Below are 17,423 nucleotides of genomic sequence, written 5' to 3' on the forward strand. Positions count from 1 at the left end.
TTCGATGAAATAAAACCACATCTTATTTCTACGTTTTGTATATTTTCATACACTGAAAGAATATTAAATAATTTGAAGTCTTATAAACAACGAAATTAATGATAAAGATACGATTTAACTGCTATTCACAACAAATTATTGAAATTAGCTAAAATAATAATTTTCAGTGCAATAATAAGAAAACAATAAATAAGAATTATGATAACAGTTATAACACAATCTAAATTAACAGAGTATTAAATATATTACTGTTTTGTTACATTTATACTGAATATACCTACTAAAATAGGCTACTAACAACGTTACTAAATTTTTAACCCTTTTCCTTATAAACATACAAATAAATGTTTTTTTATCAAAAAGATAGTACTGTGAAAAATTTGGCACCTACTTCATAACAGACGGTCGAGAATATTTAATGCTAACATACAATTCGTATGTTCAAATACTTGTCTAAATCATCATAATTATATTACAATTCAACATATATAGTACAAGATGTATAAATACATAACGTGATCCTCTCAACTATTTACAAGTTTAAATAAATTTATGTACATTATACGCAACTGAATTTGATGCCATCATCACTGGAATAACAATTATGGCAGTGTAACTTTTGGTTCCGGACCCGTACGTCAGTCCCCATTCTTCCATCGCCCAACTGCATATGGCAAACGCAACAAATGAAGCACTCCATGTGGTAAAAAAGACACAAACTTTCAATGATCATGGCTGCCCCTCTTCCTAAAATCAACCAACGTCGTAACAACAAAAACGACAAGAACGTTCTCGAAACGCACCGAGTTCTTTGTTGCAATTTGAACATTTCTTCTTCCCGCTGACGCTCAACCTTCTGTCTTGAGCGTCCTCTACGGCGATGGATGGTGGATAAGGCATTGGTAAGGCATGACCCATCGTTTGATTGTGGCCCAAGTAAGGATGCTGCAATCCGTCTTTGCTCGGACTCGACTCCGACCTGAATCTCTCCGTCATTTAAGTTCAACAAACATTTTTAAACAATACCTCCTTATCGCTTGATTACGTTCGTTAAGCTCCACTCGATTCTGAGCCCTCTGCGTTAAAGTGTGTATCACCGAATCTGGCAAGTGTTTTTCTTGTCTTGGTTGTTGCCAGTTTCGGTTAGTCGGACCGTTCTTTTGTTCGCTGATCCTCCGCAGTTCCGCTTCCTGAAAATTTCCGTTAAAAATAAATCAATAAAAATAAACCGTACAACAAAAAAGAAAGATCTGTCATGGTTATGTCGTTTGTGACAACTGTCATTGAACCACGTGACTTTTGACAGCCACAACGCGCTTATTACACTAACTAGATCTCTCATTTTCATCACGTTACATTTTTATTTACTTGAATTAGCCAATGTTGCTTTGTGTTCTTCTCAACGTTCGGCCTCGGCTGAATCCAGGTGTCGACAGGAAGATGTCTGTTTTTTGGGACGGCACTCAACGCCTGCAAACTGTGCCTGGAGAGCTGTCTCGGTTTGCCGTTGGTATAAGGCAAAGCGTCGTTCACTGCTGGGTTCATCATCAGATACCTATCTCTTTGCTCTTTGCTCATCGGTCTAATCGGCTTCCCGGGCAAAATCGGTTGCTTTTTAACAGGCGGCGGCGACTTGAACGCCGACCTCTGGATGTCGGGCATCGACTTGCGATGGTCCAGAGAATTTTCTGCGGATTTGTGATACTCCGGTACCGACTTGTGGTAAGCGTGTTGTATGTCAGACATGGATTTTCGGTACTGCGCTTCAGACTCCGGGACGGGTCTGTACACGTTGTAGGCATTCGGAACGTCGGGCAACGACTTTCTGTATTCCAACGGAACGTGCTGAAGCTCCGGCATCGATTTTCTGTAATTAACTCCGTCCTGATACGGGGAGTACACGTCATCGAACAGATTCTCCGAAGAGTGGCGATTGTTTTGCAGACGAGCCTTCGCTCTGCTCTCCCGAAACAGCATGTTCTCCTGTTGTCTCTTCAATTCCTCCCGTTCCAACTGGCGTAACTCGTGCTCCACTTTCAAAACTTCCGAGTCTTCCGCGTCCAAATAATTCGACGGCGGTTCCTGCAAGCAATTCCGAATATCGCAACGGAAAATAATATTACCAACCAACCTTCGAAAAATAAGGATTGTTGAAATTTTCACTTCCCAAGTACGGTTCGTTCAACAACGTGTTCTGATTGTTCCTCATGATCACCTGACTTTGTTGTTTTTCACTTGATCCTAAATAATCTACAATATCACGCGACTTCTCTTCCTTCTCCACCATTTCAATAATTTCCCGTTCCTTCTTCGTAATCTCGTCCTCTTCAGAAGTAATACTGTTGGTTTGCTGCAAGTACTAACACTCATTTAATCGTTCTTTTTTAAGCGTTTTTTTACTACCTCACTGTCGTGTCTTTCGGGACTCGGCGTGTTTGAATCTCCGATGCTGCTGCACCAAGTGTCACTCGATAAACGCCCTCTATCAATGTCCAAACCCGAATCGTGACTTTCTACTTTGCTCAACATGCCCATCCGACTTTCCTCTTGCGCCTTCTTGTAGAGCGACTTTTCGAGCTTCGACTCCTTTTGCAGGAACGAATTGATGTCTGGTGGTTTGTCGACGGTAATTTCCGGATAAATTTGGTCGTCCGTCGGCTCATCTAATCCCAAAAAACTCGATCGCTTGATGTGCATTTCGCGTTTGATTCGTTTTGTTGAATTGGCGCGTTTCATCTCGGGCTGGACCACCATTTCCGGATCGTCTTCGTCCACGGGTGGAGGCGGCGGCGGCGGCTTGACTTTCGGCGGTTCGATCATGGTAGGCGGTGCCAACGGGAAAGTGCTATCGATAACAATATCATTTGGCATAAACTCTATGGGGTGTTGTTTCTTGCTTTCGTATAAATTAACATTTTCGTAAATTATTTGTTCTTGTTTTTGTTGTTTCGGTTTACACGGTACGTTCTTTTCGGCAGATAAATTATCAGATGAATCTTTTTGCAGTGATTCCAACAGATTTATTGTGGTTTCGACGAGGTATTTTATCTCCGAGTTGTTGGCAGGTTCGTCTTCATTTCTGACTTCTAATTCGGTTGTGGTCACGTAGTTTACTTCGTTCTCGTTCTGTGGAATTTCGTCAAATTCGTTGCGTTCCTCTATTGTTAACTTTTCAATACAACTGGGAATCGTCGTCGCGGCTAATTCGCTGTCTTCGACGGGTTCGTCGGCTTGGCTCACCGAACAGGACACATCGGCTGTGTGAATACCACTATCTTCTCTGTCCGACGAGATTCCCATCAAGTCGGTTGACGATGTCGAAGCGGGATAGTTTGGATTGATACAGTAGTCGTCGATGTTGTTGTTCGATTTTCCGTACATCAGGGTGTCCAAGTCGCGGCTGAAAGTTTTCAAATTGTCCATGTAGAGCTCGGTTTCGGGACTAGAACATCTCTCCGTCGCTACCTTTTTCCATTCTAAATTCGTCCTGTCTTGTCTTGTCGTTTTAATATTACTACTACTAGATTTTTCGATAAGGTAACTGCTAATTTTTGCGGGTCTTGCTTTATTGTTATTATTTTTGGAGTCATCATTTTTACTGAACTGTTGCAATCGTTGTTTTATTGTTTGAATGTCGTTCTTGTCGTTTGTCAACGATTGATCCGTACATTTCTCCAAACTCTTTAATCTCTGCTTGATACTTTGAGTATTTACAAAATCTTCTGACAACCTTCTTGTAGTCGGCGAATCGTAATTACTTATTTCTAAGGACTTCTCCGTTTCGAACAGTTCTTTTCTTTTGAAGATTTCACCTTTCGGTAACGCGGTCTGAGCCTCGGAAAATTCCTTGCTCTTCGTGAAATCATTACTCTTTGTAAATATCGACTCGTCTACGAGAATTTTCGACCGAATTCTTGTCCTGTAATCCTGTATTGCTCCTTCGTACGTGTACTGTTCCGTATTGTCCGTTTTAGGTTTGGCTGATGTATACAAAATTGATTGTTTGATCACATTATTTGAACTCGATCTGGTGTTATCCGTTTTAGTGTTATTAGTTTCATCTTCACTTTGACTTTGGTTTGAAGCACTTGAATTGTCTTTGTTACTTTCAAAAGAGCGACTCTCTTTCTCATCCTGCATGCAGAGATGTTAAAAATTTACGACTGAAACGATTCAATACATACTAAAATACTGCAACTGTCGTCAGTGTCAACGTCTTTGATGCTATTGGTTTTCGAGCTACTACTTCCAATGCCATAATCGCTTAAGTCATTGGAGTCGTCGTCGTAAATGGGGATGTTGAATTTGTGGCGCCCTCTACTCCTACAGACAACATTAAGTACCAATAAAAAACAAAACAAACAGACTACGTATTAAATCAATAGTGAGAGGCGATAATACCAATCAAAGTTTATTGCACTACAAATGAAATCACTACCTCTCTTCCATCATTTCATTGAATGTTTTACTTTTCTTCCTGTGTCGCTCGTGTTCCTCTTGTTCCATTTTCTTTACTTCGACCACACGTTCTATGATATGTTCTTGGCGTTTTCTCCGACAACTCTTCCAATTGTCAAGATTCTACGAGTACCACCGGTGTCAGTTAAGTTTGAAATTATTAAACGAATCCGACTTACTTGTTGCCAATCTTCAGGCTCTTCCCTGACTTCCTTCCTTTCTTTCTTGATTTCTTCGACTTTTTTTATTTGTTCGTGGGCCTTCTGGAAAAGGGGACAGGGTGCCACTTTCACGAATTGTAAAGGATTTGTCGCCGGTTTCGGGGGAGGAGGTTTCGTTATTCGACATTTCGTTGGTAAATACTCTGTGTTGGAATTCTGCGTAAACAGAAATGAAATTAACTCATTCGAAACATACGAACTGTTGAGTGAGGTTAGTAAACATCTACAAAAATAGAAGCAAGGCAATGCGTGTTTACCTACAAAGACGGAGCCAAAAATTTCACGTTCGGACGTGTCTAATTGAGACAGTTTAGATGATGACAAAAAAGAAATACAATGGGACGAAATGTTCATTCTGGCTCGAGTATTTTTAAGAAACACTTCGATTGGACAAAGGCCAGAAGAAATCCATCGAGTGATAACCAAAGCTGTTGCCTTTGACAAGTTAATTGGTTGACGTGACACGATTTACATAAAGGGCGCGACAACACAACACGAGAACAATGAAAATAATTTTTAAAATCCTCACCAGTCGTTCGGGGTTTTCATACTCGTTGTTGTTATCCATTTTTGCAACAATTACAATTTCATGCTTTTTTAATTATTACGATTCACTATAACAAAAAAGGAAATTAGCATTGGTACAATTAAAATCCATAATACTAATGGAAAAATTACAGTTTATAATTTGAACGGAACGAAAATGACCGTAATTAACCGTTTTATCGGGTGACATAACACGTCCAATCCATAAATTAAACTCGACTTCTTCAACTGTTCAGACAAAGAACCGTCAACAAAAAATATTACTTTCTGTACGTCCCAAAACACCGTCGTTTCCAAGACAATAGTCGTACTGGAGCACATAATTGATCGATGAAATAACAACATACAGCGAAATAATTGTATTTTAAATATCACCTGACGCACATGTCTGCATTCAACAGAACATGCCCATTGTTGCGAACTCTACCTTGTAATTTCTATCTCCGTTCGAAAACGGTATTTTCCGAGCAATAATAAAGAAGGCACAGCTTTCCTTTATTTCGTTAATAAAGCAACATTGCGCACCACCCAGGCAGATATTTTTTCGGGCACCCCGTACAGAACACAGGTGAATTTATGTAATCAACAACAGTCTTACATAAAAGAAAATTGATCTTGGAAAAAAACAACGTTTTTAGTTTTGAAATACTGTTATTCGTCGCAATTAGAACCGTGGGAAATTATGCAGTAACAATAAGAAAATTGTTTGAATAGCACGTTTACAATTATGATAAAATTATGCAGGTTGAAAAAATGGCGACTATAACATGGCCTCCATGTTGTTTGAACAGATTACAAGATGTTCACTCTTCTGTCTTTACTCCACTGATTTTACAACTAGACATCTGCATTCAGACTACGGTATTTCGTAAATAGAGGGTGATTAAAGGAAATCTCGAAAACCTAAATGAGGAGTGGTGTTTACATTCGAGAGGAAGTGAATAGCTAAAAGGAAACGGTTCTTTTATATTTCTGTGAAATCTAACTCCATGGCGTTTACTTCCTCCATTGTATATGAAATTATAAACACAAGAGAAACTGAAAGTAATAAATTAATATAATTGCGAAACAAAATAGAAAAAATCGTATTGGGATAAATACATGGACTTATTAGCATATACAGCATAATTAGTTCGTATTGCCAATTAAGATTTGTAGAATTTTCAATCGATCGACAAAAAAAAAATTAATTAGACCAAAAATCCTTGACGATTAATCTCTTCATGCTCTCATGTGATAAATAACTCGGCCAGCCCTGAATTAATTGATCAGTTTTTATAAAAAGTCAGAGCTCGCGCATCCACCGATCATCCTGATTTAACATCATATTGATCGTTAAAATTTGATTATGTCAAAAATTCTATCTTTCACTGTGAATTATTATAATAGAGTAACTTAATGAATTTAACGGTAATTTAGGAAAAAAAAAATGTCTCGAGAATAAATTAACACCGGGCTCCGCTGCGCCGGATTCAACATTTTAATTAAAAAATTCCAATTTGGGAATATAAGAACCTTTGAACTTATGGCGTTTTATGACAAATTTTTATTACACAACTTTGCAGAATTTCAGAAAATGCAGATTAGAATCGAAGAGCGAGTGGTGGGCGGCTGTAAGTGACAGTGCACAAACGGTGAGCTACAAATATTTAAATTGTTAACAAAAATTTCAAAGATAACTTTTCTTTCTGGTTTCCTGATGACATCTTCGGAATGTTAGGATCACAACGGTATAGATTTTTTGCCCTCTTATTAGCAGCCGACAGAGACGCTCGCCAAAAAACCGAACAAAATCTTTCGAACAATTAAAATTTTTTAAATATTTTTCTAATCCGAACATTTACTTGCAGTTCATTCAACATTACGCTATTCAAAATTTTGAAGAACATCTAGAATATGTTTCATTAAAATCTTTTACTTCTTTTATGTTTACATGGACTTTTCCAAAAAGTTTTATATATTTTTTTAAATCTACATACTCGTGATATTCAGTTAAAAATTATTTTAAAGAATTTTGGCTTTACAATTTCATGTTACAGATGAGTAGGTAAGTAATAAGTGTGAAAATGTATTGACTCTGTTGAGGTATTGTTAACATCAGTGTTACTGAATTTTAACAGTTTTGAATACTTTCTAGTGATTAGAATGAGGAATTACAGATCACGCTTCACTAGATTATGGCGATAAAATGGTAGAACAAGCGCTGAAAGGACAAATTTTATTGGTTTTGGTTTATTTTTAAATTTTACACAAATAAAACGCGAATCAAATTCAAGTACGCTGTAAGTAAATCCAAAAACCTCTTGGACTATCGACAAGTGAAATTTTACATAAAATTTTGTTTTGACTGTACCTGTTTGATTATATTTTTTTTTCTCTTGAGTATACTTACGTCAAATTTAGTAACAAAATCAATTTTGGTTATAACACTTTTAAATTGAAATGAGCAACAGCCAAGAAAGAACTGCTTTAGCACACATTTGTGATGTCCTCCAATGTTTTTTACCCCGCATAATAATTTGCTGTGACCGTCTTTGGTGCGAATAAGAGCCCTTGTTCGTTTTCAACATAGTGAACTTTCCATTTTAACAAAATACGATTAAACTTGCAATTTATCAAATTTAAACAAATGTATAATTTGAAAAGTCACGGATGCCAATCGCCTAATATGTATAAAAATGACAAGTGAATTAATCAAGTTAACAATTTTATTTTTGACAGGCCAGATGTTTTTTAAATTTACTACACAATTTGCTAATGTCGTCGAGAATAAATGTCATAGTGGTGGTTTCTCCACAATCGACGAGTAAAAATGTCATCTGTTAATATCTGGGTCCAATTAAATTCCCCAATTTAATTTAGCGCGAGAAACGAACGAAAAATGGATGTGGCTTGAACATATGGGAAATTCACACAATCGAATGTTGCGATCGGACAGATCGCTAATATTATAATTAGAAAGTGTTTGATTGTATGGTACGTAGTTAATGCAAATGAAATTGGTGCAACGTAATTTTTGCCGAATAAATTAAATACGTTGATTGCGTAATTTGCGTAAGAAAATAAAGGTGTCTCGGGTTTTAGGCTGTCGGGGGGGACCACTTCCACTTCTGTACAGCGAGGTGTCAAATGTCAAATTTTGGAGATTCTTTGAATAAAAACCGGGAAATTGTGTGCAATAAATCGCATCTGCATGTGCAACTAGATGAATTAGCCGTCTTATCTAAAAGGTAACGATCAGTGTAATTGCAGTGTATCTAATAGAACTAAAAATAGAGACAGGTTCGTGCCAAACGACCGAACTAACAAGACGAGTCATAAGGCCGATCTTGATTTGGTCGACATCGTCGACATATAGGCATAGCACACAGGCATACCTTTGGAAGCGGTGTTTCGCGGTATAAATATACCACGGCAAGTACGCGTACTCGCCAGGAATTTGAACCATCTCTGTAATAGAGATGAATACGTGACGCAACGCTCAAATATTTTATACCTTTTTTGACATTGTCCTGGCCGCGAACTGTCCCACCTTTAACCGACAGCCAGGATATCGAACAACAGTATTATGCCAATCAATTTACTGTTGTCATTTTCGTAAAACCAACTCACACTAGAAACCGGTTTGACACGAATTTTATGGACATTGTTGCATTTTTAAGAAAAAAATTAAATATCAAATGTTAATAAATATCAAAGGAATCGAATAAATTACCATGATTTATTAATATTATGCAACGAACGCGGGGCACTCGCCGATCATTTCCTACAAAATATACTACAACCTCTTTAATCCGAACATCCAGTAATCCGGATACACATTTCGCCGACTCATATTCTAGGCGCGCCTCGTTAATCCAAAACAAAACGAAAAACTAGTAGAGAAAGGGTCTGCGCTATTGTTTTACGTATAGTCACAAACTGAAACTGCTTATGCTACGGAAAGTGGGAAATGCTGGAAGTCATTTGTCGTACACAGAGTTTGTGCCATCAGTAAGACAACAAATATGTAAATTGAATGTACCCGAAGAAGCAATTTTAATATTAGATTCTGCTCCCAGACATCCCGAAGATTTTGTGATGATAATTAAATAGTCGTTCTGTAGATACCCATCAGCCCATCACAACCAACAGGTCATCTATGCTGTTAACTATTTTATCGAAAAAAGTTACTTAAAAAAACAATGATGAAACCTGAAACCGATATTCCTACAACACCGAAATAAAATCGACTTAAAGGTTGTGGTCTATTTTCTGGATGAAGCATAACAGCGATGAGCTGGCAAAAACGATTGATGATGAAGACGATAATCCTACTCATTTTTCGCAAATATACAATAATCCGAACAAATCTCTGATTCGAACGCACCCCTCGCATCAATTGTCCGGATTAAAGAGGTTGTACTGGTAATATAAAAATATGTATTTAGATCAGGTTTCAAAATCCAGTTTTTATTAATAAGGGTATAATAAATATTCCTGGAGCCATAAATAAATACTAAGACACGGTCATACATATTTATGATATAAATATTAATTAAAAAATGGAGAAATATTTGTTCGCGAATAATACCATATTGCCATTTCTTCTCAGAGTAAACAAAGTATCCTTGAGAAAGTTAATATCGTTTTGTAATATTTTAATAGCATGAGTATTAAAAATTAATTAATTGTAAATTATTCCAAAGCCGATTTTATCGAATTTTAAAACAAAACAGACAAAGAAGGTGGCTTTAAATTTTCATAAACAAGAATTTAAAATAAGTGAACATTTTATTGGACTTAGTATCGGTCTGTACGTTGAAAATTTAGTATTAAATTTTTAACCGCACGAATATCTACCTAGTAATTACAGATTTTCATCGGTATAACGTTGAATTTAATGAGATTTCGTTCGCCTAAAGAAATCTATATACCACTGGGTGAATTAAAGTAGTGTTTGATTTCGAAATAACTGGAAAAGCACCACTGGACAACACTTGTTTTTAATTAATTATGTTGTTTTGCAAATTTTCAGAATGTAACTGTCACCTATGATATACAAGTAATTACTTAAAATGTACCAACTTCTGGCATATTAAACTGTAATTACCGACAACTTAATACCGACAACTTAAATGGCACACAAGTGCAACAAAAGTGAAAATTCTAGCAAGATGATCATCGCTTTTCCGGTCTTATTACGACAGAAAGAAGTTGTGTAGATATGTGAATTTATTTAAACACCGTTAGAAGTAAACGAGCCGGGAATACAATTATGTGCCGAGAACAGTGGCGACTCGGTTACCAAATATTTCTTCCTCGTTCTCGATGGACAACGTATACAAACGCGTATCGACTATTTAATTCAGATTACGTGCCAAAAAGGTGACGGTTTTGCAAATAAAAATTTTCTCGCTTTCCAGGGGCGAGCAGGAGAGTGGAACATTAAAAGGCGTTACTACGTTAGTAAAATAATCTGATCCCGATGTCGCAATGGATACTTTCACTGCCGCTCTGTAGTTTAACACTAGATGCATTCGCAAATGCGCGAATTGTTGTTTAAGAAAATTTTTTTCACGCAAACGTACTTTTTTCATGCACCATTTTATCATCTGTTCGAAAGTAATCTGTTTTTCACCCTTCAATTAAATTACTGTTCTCGTTCATTTCTGTATACATATATTTGTTATTATATATCGTGGTGCAACAATATCTTTTTCTTGCTTTTTTTTTTATTTTCGGACGGACATACATACATCAAGATCACGTGATTGATCGTATGTGATGTTTTGTTTTTATGGACCTCTCGTGCCGTATCGCGCGCTTATGTAACAGTACTTTGGCCACTGTTATGTTCGCTTGACTCTACGGTCGGACATCATTTTAGCGGGCCTACTCTAACATCAATTACAGTAATTATGAACGGTTCCACGAAAAACGTATGGCAGACCTCGAATTTTCGACGATTCTTTTCTTCCTGGATCACAAGAATTTATTTTCGAGTGGAGTTAACGAGGCGAGCCGGTGCAACGGGCAATTTTATCTAATACGACTGGCAGAACCGACAAGAAATTCGTCGATGGCTGAAACTTTGGCATGTGGGAATTCGGGATTTTGATTTCTATGGATTCGGAGCTACCGTACGGAACGTAATCCGTGCCAGAATGACAGGAAATCGCTCTTTCATTTGTTCGGATTTCCGCAACATTCACTGAGCTGTAAACTAATACGTTACAGATGACTTTCAAAACACAACATACCAGAGCCATTATTGCAACATTTCACAAGCCGAACATGATTCATGCAACGTTCATTAATTTTATTAATCGTTACCGTACTGCACGTCATATTGGCGGATCTCGGATTAGTTAACCTGATGAATTGTTCTTTCGAACAAATGTCGTTTGTTATTTTCTGGGAAGGTTATGTAAAGGACGTTAACTTTGATCACAAATTTTGTGTATTTACGGCTTGTGTACATAATTTTATTGCACATTACGGTGTTTGCATGTTATGGAATGTGACGGGGGCGGCTTATAACACAACTGAAAATCAGCAGAGGTCGATTTGAAAACATTAATTAAAACGTTATAACGCTATCATACTTTTAGCAATAAACAGAAATCAGTTGTTTAATTGGCCTTTACTGCACAATTTTACCATAACGTTATCGTAAATTGTTAATTAGTTTTGTCTGCATAAGTTCACAATTATGTAAATACGCCGCCTTACAATTTATTACAATGCATTATTGTTTAATAAATACACTCAACGAAATATTTTCATTTGTTTATAAAAGACAAACAAATTAAGACAACAGCATTATGATTTAGCGGAATGCAGTGACAACGTTTTTTTACACTTTCTAAAGGCGGTTTTTCTAAGTTTCTTACAGTTTCTTACAATCTTGCAGTGAGAGTTTTAAGAAATTGTTTAAATTACATTTACCACAGTTCAACCGCTATTAAATTTTCAATTATCAAACCTTTTTTATGTCAAAACTAAGCAATTCGATTCGTTTTCAATCGTAACCGATTACTGTGGCATTTGACCAAATACTCAACATTTTAAAAGACCCACAACCCACAACATACTGTGCTAATATTTTTCTGTCATTTTTGTGATTACAAGGCCGTTAACCTTTATTATTATTACATATTTACTTGTTAACTGGCACTTATTACCTACTTCACTTAATCCCAATAAATACATTTATCGAATGATTTCTCACAAACACAAACAACATGAACATTAAACCGATACCGTCGACATTCTTAGTTGAAAATACCACATTCGATGTTGCATCGCGTACTACATATTTTTTGCAGATAACCTTAAGATGACTAAAATATGGAACAAATATGCAAATTATTGAATAGCAACTAATCCATAAATAACATTGACTCAAAAGGTGTGTCATAATATGGAGATAGATCATCAACGCAACTGGATTAACTTTCCTTTGTAAACTGCGAATTTTCCAATATGAACAAAATTCTTTGTTCGTTTTTCAATTACTGCTCACGATGGGAACAATTCATAAAAAATTGTAAAAGAATAGTGCACAAAATGGGATTTTATTTACAAATTGTAAGCTATAACGTTAATCGGATGATTAAGAGAATATTGGGATATAAAACAGTCTTGGAACGGCATCGAAGGTAGGCAAGAGCGGCGAAGACACGAAGGCAATAAGGCATAACCGTAGTTTAGCTAGATCAAGAAACTACATAACCTCTCAAGGTCGCATTCCACATACCTGCGGAATTCATGATGAATGTAATTATAGGACCCCAAGCAGGTAAAAACCAGAATAACATCAAAACATTGCTGGCCCTTAATATCAAACAAGAATCTTACAATTACCCAATCGAAAGCAAATCCATAGCCGGATTTTTAAATCGATTACTACTACCAGACTACTACGTGTCAAAAAAAAAGGTGTGAAGCCGTACACCGGGTCTTTGAAGTCATCCGATGTCTAAGCCCGAACCGAAACAGAACACGATTTCTGATAACAAAGAATAGACAACGGAATAATGTTTATTTGCAATAGTGTGTCACAGTATAACCATGTACACACCGGTGGGTGTCACATGCAGCGAACAGCTCTAGGAAGTGGTTACGAGATAGGTTATGGTATTTTTTTTGTCCTAGAATAACTCAACTAGATGTTATTTCATATCCTCAAACCGGATTATTTTTTTTGTTAACTTGAACGAAAGAGATAATTTTCAAACCGCTTCTGATGCCGTGTTGCAATGGAACAAGGACAGAACGTCGTTAATTTATAAATGATATTTTAAAATGCCGATATGGAAAATGAACTCGCGCACTAATTAAAACATGAATATTAATTTGATTTCCGGACGATCGGAATCGATAGAAATATCCTGAAAATCAAGTATTCGACTGTAATAATGAAAACGCAAAACGATAACGAGAGGGTCTTTGTAAACGTAGTAAGCGCCTTATTAATAAAAGAACTGATCTGACCTGGAGCGTGACAGTTTTACAAATAAGACGATTTTTTCATTGCATTTCTACATGTAGACAAAACAAAGTTTGTTCTGGAGATCTAGGCAATGCAAATAACACGGAAATAACGATACTGAAAGAGTTGGAAACGTCATTGAAACAAAAATAACTGGGTATTATTGTTACAGTTGCATTTATTCGGGAACCACAGGTTCTTTACTGTGAAAAAACGGTGAATCAGAAATTCAAAAAAAGACATGAAGGATGGTCCATTGAAATTAACCACTCACAAAACCATACGGTTTCCAAGTCACGCATATTATTAGAAGACAGTTCTAAATTTAAAACATAAATATATTGCAAAAACCGAACAAAGGCGTTTCCTGTCTGTTTTAGACCGGTCATCGGGGATCAGACGATTTTATACAATGGAATGCTTGTTTTTAATTAGTGCAATTTACATTTTACTTGCAATTAGTACACTTAAAGATAGTCACCTTCCAATTAACGGTAAGCGTTCCACATTAAAAAACAACAAGTGGGAGACGTCTCGATGGTTATTTTTTTTACAAAACCAGGATTTTTGTTTTTATTTTTTTAGAATCCCCATTGTCGACAGTTCATCATTTCTGTAACACTACACTGCTCAAACTTATTTATAAATAATTTAGGAACGGCAAATATAGAATTTGTTAACCTTGCCTCACTAAGTAACACAACATTTTTTTCGAGTGTCATTACTGTTAAAATTTAGCATGTTTTTGGATAAATGTTCCACTTAATTAAGATTAATGATATATTTCTTTCGGTAATTACAGGTTATTTACGATATCGTAACTCGAATAGTCGTACCAAGTAAACTACTACTACGAACATATGGTGCTTGGAAACTGGACGAATTTTTATTTACAGTAATGTCACTTGTTTTTTTAATTCCAACAAATTTTGGAATCTGTTACAGAGATATGTAAATGCATTTTGCAAGTACATAATATTTTTCGCGATATTGTGAAATCTGTATCAAGCAGACTCATCTTATCAGATTAAGAAAGAATTTATTGCGTTGATCCGGAGGTTATTTCGATAAACAAAAGATTTGAACAATGTGACAACAAAACAATGTCAAAAGGTTTTTCGAGTGAATTGGAACATTAAAAAACGTTGAAATGATACATGAAGAGTATTTTGATGATGGTTGTATTGTTATACGCATGTCAAACATACATACATAAATTTCGAGTTTTTTTTCAAAGCGTTATTTCACACAACATCATCTTTGTCTGGTGTTGCGGAATCGTAAATTTTTTCGTATCTGCAAGCTGATGTTTGGACTCGCCCATAATGACGGATTTTTAAATGCACCCTGTGACTAATCCACATTAATATTGATGAGAAACAATTCGGTGATTGGCGCTTAAAAATTCTAGACACAAAACCTCATTGCGTGTGTTTATTTGAAAGTGCGAAAATATTCGCACGGAATACAAGAACAAAAACAATACCAACATTGAGAATTAACATAGCACTGGGAAGGTTAAAAATTCTATTCATGATCCTTCACATTTTTCTACACAGTTTTAAACCGCCATTCTCGACAATTTACCGACTTTCTATTTCCCAAGAAAAGTGAAATTCGACTTATTTATAAACAATCTGTATATTAAGACTATATTATGTGACCTTCGACTCAGTCAGTTTTGTAAAAATGTATTAATATTCATCACACCGTCGCGGTCACGTGGAGTTGATAGGTTCGAACGGTAGAGATTGCAACCTATTTTCCAACTGGACACATCCCGCGACCGCCGTCACACCCTCAGTCGTTGTTTTATCGCGAATGCATTAATTAGACCAAAACGCAATACTGCGACTTCTAGTTGGTACAGAATTGACTTGATCTAGTGATAATTCTAGTCGTAAAAATCGTCTCAATGACTCGGTTTGCAATTGCAACAAGAGGTCGTTCTAATGGTCATTAAAATAATCAAACAAACCGTAAAAACAGAACTGCAACTTCGAGTTTTTAAGTCATTATTCCAGGTTTGCGCGGCCTAGTTTAATAATTCGTCTCACCTCTGTCCATGCACCGATAATTTTCGCAGAAATTTGAATAAAATGCGAAGTAAATAGAGCACTCGTCTTACGAGTGGTCCCTTGTCAAAATGATAATATCACAACAATCAAGGAGATAACCTAGATATAAAAAAAAATTCGAGATTTTTTCGATTTCGTGTAGTAAATCACGTATAATAAACAAACGCTTCTGTTCGACAAAATAAGAATAACTTGTCGGTCCTCTTGAGGTAAGGAGAGAACATTGAACCCTCGCATTCTGAAGGAACGCTGTCGTCTTTAAGATTATTATTGTAATTCAAAGTACATATTTATAATAATATCAATCGGTCATTCTCAAGGTAATCCGAGGGGTGCCTCCCCCGGTAAAAAGATCATGGCCGACTGTTATCGAACCATCTGTCATACCCTAAACGTCAAAATTAAGTCTTATCGCACAGTGTCATTTACACTGTCAACACTAATTTGACGGGACCAGTTTACAGAAACAACACGTCAAGAGAACTCGCACATAATTTAGGTTGCCGATAATTTCTTTAAACACCACCAAATAATTTTTTCCAAGCTCAAGGTCATTTTTAAATTGACTAAAAATCCTGCTGACCTTCAGACAACCATACATACTGATTGCCCTTTAAATTCAGTCATTACGTCGCGATGCAGTTGGATCGGTTGTAAAAAAATTCCCATTTTACCACACACACGTTTCTTTGGAATTAAAATTAGACACAACTTTTTACGACATTGTTCCAGAAATGGAAACGAATTTATGAAATCTCAATTGTTTATGTAATGTTAATGTCCCACATAAAGACCCGTTCGCTAATTAATTTGCCTTGGGGGGCTCTCCAGTGTTTAAAGGGAAAAACGCCATTCTCAGCGGCAAAAACATATTACTTTTTATGCACATTTTTAGTAACACTTGTGTACACTTTCCATTCCTGATTCTCATACTATCTAATTTATAATTTATGTTCATATTTAAACTGATAATTTCTTCTAAACTAGTGGAAGTGTTATAGAAACCGTAATAAATTGACGACTCTCGGTTGTCGATGGCCAAGAAACCCAAAATTTGATACGGAGACATTTATCCCCTCTGGCAATTAACAACGACAGTGCGAATTGTCATTTTCACTGCCATGTGACAGAAGATACCTGTCAAATTTTAACTCAAATGGGAATTTGCGTAATTTCTGTTTCACAATGGACGTGCTTTTTGACGACCTATTACAAAACGAATTTAATTTCCTGTATTTTGTTATTTCCCTGACATATTCTGCAGAAGTCGATCTAAAACGACCTTGGTCAATTGCACGATTACGTATTATACAAATGCATACCTGAAGATTACTAATTATCGAAAATTGTACATCAAAAAATTGGCACCTCAAAAAGTTAGAACACCCTAAACAAAACGTTATCTATGTCTCTGGTGTTAAACAACGTGCTGTTAACGAAATGTTTTAAAGAAACTTCATACCATTCCAGGTAAAATCTGTGACAAATCCCTTTTGGTAGCACTTTCACGAACATAAAATTTGATAATTTGTTGGTTTATAAGTTAAACACTTCACGTTTACGATAACAAATCACCTTTGCCAGATAATGAGACTTGTTAAATAAAAACACACGAATTCCAAACACGAGTTGAAATAACAATCC

The 17,423-nt window shown here is 36.2% G+C and overlaps 1 protein-coding gene across 3 annotated transcripts; it reads right to left on the reverse strand.

Annotated features, from left to right (window-relative positions):
- Positions 1-22: 22 nt before the first annotated feature.
- On the reverse strand, positions 23-17,384 carry smash (smallish). Of its 3 annotated transcripts, none has more exons than XM_069060599.1 (11): positions 17,242-17,384; positions 5,209-5,293; positions 4,638-4,835; positions 4,439-4,581; positions 4,185-4,323; positions 2,404-4,134; positions 2,132-2,350; positions 1,369-2,082; positions 1,027-1,190; positions 804-979; positions 23-747 (listed from the first exon to the last, which is right to left on the reverse strand). In XM_069060599.1, the coding sequence occupies exons 2-11, from the start codon at positions 5,245-5,247 to the stop codon at positions 560-562; spliced, it is 3,711 nt and encodes a 1,236-aa protein (XP_068916700.1). In that variant the 5' UTR covers positions 5,248-5,293; positions 17,242-17,384; the 3' UTR covers positions 23-559. The 3 variants fall into 3 exon arrangements, with proteins under 3 accessions (XP_068916700.1, XP_068916699.1, XP_068916701.1); XM_069060598.1 differs by having other exon boundaries at positions 2,132-2,359; XM_069060600.1 differs by lacking the exon at positions 5,209-5,293 and having other exon boundaries at positions 2,132-2,359; positions 17,242-17,383.
- Between the last annotated feature and the right edge of the window lie 39 nt (positions 17,385-17,423).

This window comes from Tenebrio molitor, chromosome X (assembly GCF_963966145.1).
Source record: "Tenebrio molitor chromosome X, icTenMoli1.1, whole genome shotgun sequence".
Classification (NCBI taxonomy): Eukaryota; Metazoa; Arthropoda; class Insecta; order Coleoptera; family Tenebrionidae; genus Tenebrio; species Tenebrio molitor.